The sequence below is a fragment of the Zeus faber genome (assembly GCF_960531495.2).
Source record: "Zeus faber genome assembly, chromosome: 15".
In the NCBI taxonomy this organism is placed as follows: Eukaryota; Metazoa; Chordata; class Actinopteri; order Zeiformes; family Zeidae; genus Zeus; species Zeus faber.
The window spans coordinates 23,018,055-23,024,379 of record NC_137194.1 but is presented as its reverse complement, the minus strand read 5'-3'; the positions used below and the strand labels follow the sequence as shown (position 1 = coordinate 23,024,379).

The 6,325-nt window shown below is 47.1% G+C and overlaps 1 protein-coding gene across 2 annotated transcripts in view; it reads right to left on the bottom strand.

The window, feature by feature from the left end:
- Positions 1–320: 320 nt before the first annotated feature.
- The window catches only part of emilin3b (elastin microfibril interfacer 3b), a 15,053-nt gene continuing 9,048 nt past the window's right edge, over positions 321–6,325 (bottom strand). Inside the window, exons 2-7 of one of the 2 annotated variants that reach the window (XR_013844558.1) lie at positions 5,675–5,797; positions 4,684–4,961; positions 4,218–4,564; positions 3,735–4,085; positions 618–3,280; positions 483–522 (exon numbers count right to left, since the gene is read on the bottom strand). Coding sequence is in view for 1 of the 2 variants with exons in the window: in XM_080015725.1 (XP_079871851.1) it covers positions 2,135–3,280; positions 3,735–4,085; positions 4,218–4,564; positions 4,684–4,961; positions 5,675–5,797 (2,245 nt within the window). In the remaining variant the exon portion in view is untranslated. Of the gene's footprint in view, positions 3,281–3,734; positions 4,086–4,217; positions 4,565–4,683; positions 4,962–5,674; positions 5,798–6,325 lie in introns of both variants that reach the window. The other variant, XM_080015725.1, reaches the window with a different exon arrangement.

Here is a 6,325-nt window from a genome sequence, read left to right as displayed (position 1 = left end):
TCTTTTCTTAATAATTTTAGTATTTTTAATAGTTTATATTTTTTATAGATTTTTTTTTAATCAGTTTATTGTTGTTGTTTAAGTTAGGTTTCCTATGCAGTTTTCTGTTTTTTAGGCCCCATTTTAAAATGATAGCATCTTGTAACATGTTAACATTACTGTTGACAATTTGGACGGTGTTTGAAATAACTCACTACATATGTATTGACTTGTTTTGAGGACACTTTTTCTGGCAATAAAAAATACACGACAGTTTCACTTTATTATTCATTTACTTCCTTAACTGATAACTAACTTCTTTTTGTTGTTTTTTTTCCCAGTCCAGTTGACCTGTTATTGAATCTTTGCAGCTGTCGTCAACAATTTACCCACAATTCTTCTTATCACAGCCTCTCTTGGAAACAATGACAGTATCTCACTCACCTGTCACTGTTCCCGACGTCATTATTCGGTAACGTATCGAGATATGATTTCATACGACGGATAGATATCGCAGCATAGGGACCCATCTTTTTCTTCTGGCTTTTGGAGGGGGAAAAATATATGCTCATTTTCCATGTTGATTGAGTTAAAACGGAGAAAAAACAAAGAGCTGTTTGTGTTCCCGTAGCACTTACCGCTTGGGACGTTCTTCCGACTCTTCCCCCTCCTACTCCTAAACGGTCAGCCGCTTTTAATCAATGACGGACGTCGCCGCCAACCCAAAATACCGTACGTGAGAACCAGCAGCGTGCGCCGTCTGATTACAGTCCCGGTCATAACTCCTGTTTACAGTCTCAGGATCTGGATGGTGGGAATCCGCTCCTCACGCAGAGCGCAGAGAGAGCGCCGTTCAGTTTGGAAAACAGTCATTGCATCACTAATTGAGGGGAAGGTACTTTTACTCGAGTACTGTACCTTTGAGGCGTTTGTACTTTGACTTCCGAGTTAGGTTCGGGGCGACGTCTTGAAGATGGTGTACAAGTCTCGGGTCTTTTAAGAGGTTAAACCATTAGACAAAACGAAACGGACCAGAACACCTTACGCCTGAATGAAAGGAGCGTCCCGCTTGGAAGGCATCTTCACACGGGGAACCTGAGGGTCGTGCAAGGTCCTTTTTACTTCGACTGTAATATGACGTGTACTAATGTCCCCACTCCAGTGGAATCTTGAATCGAGGTCTCTGACGTTGACGGGGGTAGTATTTTATTTTATTTATTCATGCTTTCAACTCACTACTTACTGTATGTGAGTCCTTCTCCCATTATGTATCATGAATGAGTACATTTTGAAACTTTGGATCGGCCCCATTGACACTGAATATCTGAACTTCAGTGAATGGGGTTTTGAACCTTGAGTCATCTCAGCTCCTCCTAAAATAACATGCCGTCTTGGTGGAGTCCTTCCTCCAGAAACAGTTTTGTGTGTTTTCACTGTCCCCTCATGGCCATTTTGAGAACTCTACTCCAACAAGGGAACCGACAAATAGAATATCGATGGGTAATGCACGCCGTAACAATCAAACAGAGGAAAAGGTTAATTTTTTTTTTTTTTTTTTTTTTTTTTTTAAACAAGTGTAAAATCAAAGTTTACAAAATAATAGGATAGCACCAAGTCGACATACAGTATATTTAAAAGTTTCAGACAAGTGTTCACACATAAGGTGTTGAGTGTGCTTGCCGGTGGAAACCCATAGCAGCTTATTAGTCCCATATCATTTGCTTCGGTTTGTTATTATTTGTACACAAACATCTCTAATACAAACAGTTTAACATCGTAACAATGCAGTCGCTTCATATAAGTTAAAATAAACGTTAAAACGTGAAAACAAAACATCTGTCATCAAAGAAAACAACCAAACACACAAATGCCCTAAAAAAAACCAACAAAAAACAAAAAAAACTCCAGGGGAAATATTGCCCAGCTATGCAACAATAACAATTGTCTTATTACTCTGTGCGGTCTCTCCGGCTCCACCCTCATATCAATTCACTGAACTGCAGCCTGAGGATCTAGGCTAAGGGGCTTATGGGAAATTGATATTCGCTGCTTCAGTTCATTTGCATCTGCACCGAATTTGGGGGGCAGTGGGCAGAGATATTCACTGGAGCCTACTGAGAGGCACACGCAAGTTTTCAATCCGTAGCTACAGACGCTACTGGTCTCCTTTCCGGTCGGCTGCTCCGTTGGACGCACAGTCTTTGATCTCTCCCTTCAGCTCGGCGAGCTGTTCCGAGTGGTTGGCCAGAGTTCCGTTCACCTGGGCCAAGTAGGAGTCCGAGTGTCTCTCCAGCTCCGCCCTGATCCTCTCCAAGTGATCGGCCAGCTCCCCCAGCGAGGAGCACTGGCCCTCCACCTGGCTCACCCTGCTGTCGACCTGCTCCACCTCTTTTTGTACTCCCAGAGCGGTGCTCCGGCAGCCCTGGAGCTCGCCGGACAGCCTCCTCCTCAAGGCCACAAGCTCCCCCTTCAGCTGGGCGAGTCGCCTCTCCCCGGCCCCGAGGAGGGAGGCCTGATGACCCACGAGCCTGGTGATGCCCTGCATCTGGCTGGTGAGCTGGTTCTCCCTCTGTTCCCAGGTTGAATTGGCGTGGCCTACTTCCCTGGCGATGAAGCCGACAGACTCCTTCAGGCCCTTCAGAGTGCGGTTCACTGAGTTAATGTTCACCTTGAGCAGAGTGATCTCTCCCTGAACTAATCCCTCGACGTCTTCCTGGGCGATACGGAATAACAGGTTCTGGAGGGTGCTGTTCAGCCGGTTCAGCTGGGCGGTGTGCATATCCAGACGGCCTGTCATCTTCTTCTCCACCCCTTCGCAGTCCTGCTCCCCCTCAGCCACACCCACGCCCGCTGCCGCCGGGGTGGAGGGGGAGCATGCGGAGGTGCAGAGGAGTTCCAAGTCAATCAGCTGTTTCTGGATGCCGTCCAGTTCTCCCTCCACCCTCCTCCTCACAGACTCGATCTCGGTCTCCAGGGCGGGGACCACCTGGCCCTCAAGGAGGGCGGGGGCAGTGGCGTTGCTTAGCTCCTCCACAGCCACAAAGACTCTCTCCTCCAGGGTCTTCAGTTTGTCCTCCAGCATGGTTTTGAAGCCATCCAGACCTCCAGGGAGCACTACCCCACCGTCCAGCCCACCTTCTGTGGCATTGAGGCGGACTTCCATGTCCACCAGGCGGGCCTCGATCAGGGTTTCCACGTGGATGGTCTGGTCAGTGAGGGCCGTCTGCAGCTGCCTCTGAGACTCTGTTAGACCTTTGACGGATTCCTCTAGCAGCAGCACCCGCTGGGACAGGCTGTTTACCTGCAGGAATAGTTAAAACACTGGTCCTTTATCATCAGTTCTAAGTAGTCACATAAAAATCAATAAGAAAGTCTGTGCTGTTTGGACAAGGATTTGAAGTAGCTGTTGAACAGACACCCCACTATTACTTAAACTCCTGCAGAGATATCTGGCTTTCAATTCAAGCTGACGGGACCATATGCATGCTTTGGAAATCAGTGTGTGTGGATGCATGAGCTGAACTTTCCGGATGTAGATGTTCCTGTTGTACACCAATAGTTGGCAGTACAGTATCATGCCAAGGAGTTTTTTTGATACGACCTTCAAGCGTGCTTTCAAATTTCCAGAAGAGGCTTAAGAAAGAAGAATGGAAGTGATGACATACCCCGATGACTATAATAGGCTTCGTGAGAAATGTCAACATATATATTTTCTTACTGGATTCTAACTATATTTCGTCAAAGTGTCATGCTACCTGTCCACAGCAGCTCTCAGTGAGAGTCAGACCCTGGATCTGAGCCTGCAGAGTTCCCAGCTCCTCCCTGAGCCCGGTCGCTCTGCCGTCCAGGGACTGTTGCATCTGCTCCTGGCCGTCCATGTGCTCCCTGTGACACTGCCTCTGCACCTCCCCGATCTTTGCATTACAGTAACTCTCCAGGCCTGTCAGACGCCTCTCGAACCCATCGAGGATCTCAGCACGCACACTGGCCAGCTTGGCATCCAGCAGTTCCTCCAGGAGAGCAGAGGAACCGGACCCGGGAATTGGCCTCCCACTGGGAGTGCCCAGCAGCCTCTTCAGCTGACCATCATGACCGAGGACCATTCCCTGTAGAAAGAGGGAGGGCAGAGAAATAAAGTGAAGCACAGTAGAAAGGCAGACATTGAAAGATAATTCAAACTGAGTTCAACAGCCCAAACGCCAAACTTTAATCTCAGTATAAGCACAGCAGCACCATACCTGGATCTCCTCCAACATGTGAGTCTTGGCCCGCAGTTCATCCTTCACCTCTGTTACCCTTCCCACCAGGTCTCCAAAGCCGGCGAAGCGCTCTCCTCCATCCAGCCCGCCATGCGGCCCATCTGGAATCACCCCAAAGCCTACTGACGAGTCAGACAGACGGGGAGTGTTGGCGAGGAGAGAGCCCAGGATCTTGCTGGTGTCCTCCCGGAGGGAGGTGCGCAGCCGCTCCTCCAGACCGACCACCACCCCATTAAGAGTGTCCAACCCCTGGGTGAGGCGACGCATGTCGTCCTCCATGCGGTCCAGACGCTCGCCAGTCACTCCTGACACCCCAAACTTATTGCCTGTGTGAAGACCAAACAGGATGAAAAGATTTAGACACAATTTATACATGCAGCTATTTTACATTTTCCCTGTTATAATATTTCTCCATGTTTATAAAAGCTTCCGGCCATGTGCTTACCAACGGATCTGTGGTCAGGCAAGCTAGGGAAGGGCTTTCCTGGCTCGATTTGGCCCTCTCCAGGTTTATGGTCCGGTGGGGGTCTTGGCCCATGGGGGAAGCCCTTCACGCCCGGGCGGTGGGGCAGCGCTGCCCCTTTTAAGGGAGGCATCACGTCAGGCAGGGAGGTGGGCCCATCGTAGCAATTCTCTCCAGAATAGCCAGGGCAACACCTCCACTCCAGCTCAGTTACTGTCTTGTAGCCCACCTTGTATTTTGGCTTGAAAAAGGTCCGGTACCTGGAGAAAATACATCACTGTCAACAGATGCCCGGTAGTTATGATACCATATCACATCTTTAAAGTAAGTATCTTGGAGAAACAACGGGAAGATGGGAGGTCCAGAGAATAGATAAAAGAAAAAAAGTTGCTTTCTATGGGTTTAACTATGGATTGGCGGTAAATTCAGACATTAAGGTAACATGCAGCTTAACTGACAACACTGTTATGGACGCTGTTTCTTTTTATCACATTTTTCTTTAGATTGAATATGGTTTAATATGAATAAAATGTTGGTATCTGGGTTCAGTTGAGTCAAATCTATACACAGATAGAGTACATTTAATGTACATTCAATTTGGGGACCAAGCACATACAGTATATCGCTCAATGTATTTTCACTATGGGGATATTAATACAATTACAGTGCAGTGATATCTATGTCCCATATATTTGTCAGCTCGGGAAAATATCCACCATTGGGACCATTAACACCTCAATGGCGCTCAGCAGAGGAACACTGACTGCAAACACAGATGCGGCTGCTGCTGGGGATGCAAAAAGAAAATGCTGCTACACAATATGGACACTAGAGGGCAGCACATATTATTTAGTTTGCAGGTAGGTTCAAGTGGCTGCTGAATATGAAGCAATGCACATCAGTAAATATTAAAAAAAAAAATAATAATCATATTCAACTTTTCTATGCTTGTTGTGGTTCTGAGGACACGTACATCACAACAGGACACTTCTGGCCCCAGATGCACTTGGTGGTGTATTCGGCCTTCACGTAGGTGGCCACTCCGTCCTGCATGGTGCAGGTGATGTTCTTCTGGACCACATAGGCGCAGTGGTTTCTGTGGAAGAGACAAGGTGCAGGGAAGCAGATCAATACACTGTTGTATTTCCTTGTGCTCACAGTCATTTGCGCGCGTGTCCAGTGGAACAAACTGTGTACTGTGTTTCGTCAAGCCGAAACGATAAGATCTCAACAGTTTCTGATTCGGTTAAGCGATACTTCCCTCCTACGAGCCCAGCTATTTGTTGAGAAATAGAAAACTGATGTTTTTGTCGGTCTCTTACACATTATCCTTAACTCGCTGATTGTATCTCACAAAAAAGAGAAAAGAAAAAAGATGTCTGACCGAGATAACCTGCCCGACTCTGCGAGGCAGATTTACGAGCTGTTATCTGGATCTCCCCGTTTGCAGAAATCCTTAGAAGAGATTTAAAATAAAAGGTTCTGAATCATTCTGAAATGTCTACGAAATATTCAATGTAATTATTGCGTGTATCGTGTAACAACCCGAAACTATGATGATCCATGGGAAAATATTCAAACAACCTTCTTAGATTTCCCCCCGTATCAAAGACTTTTTGGGTTT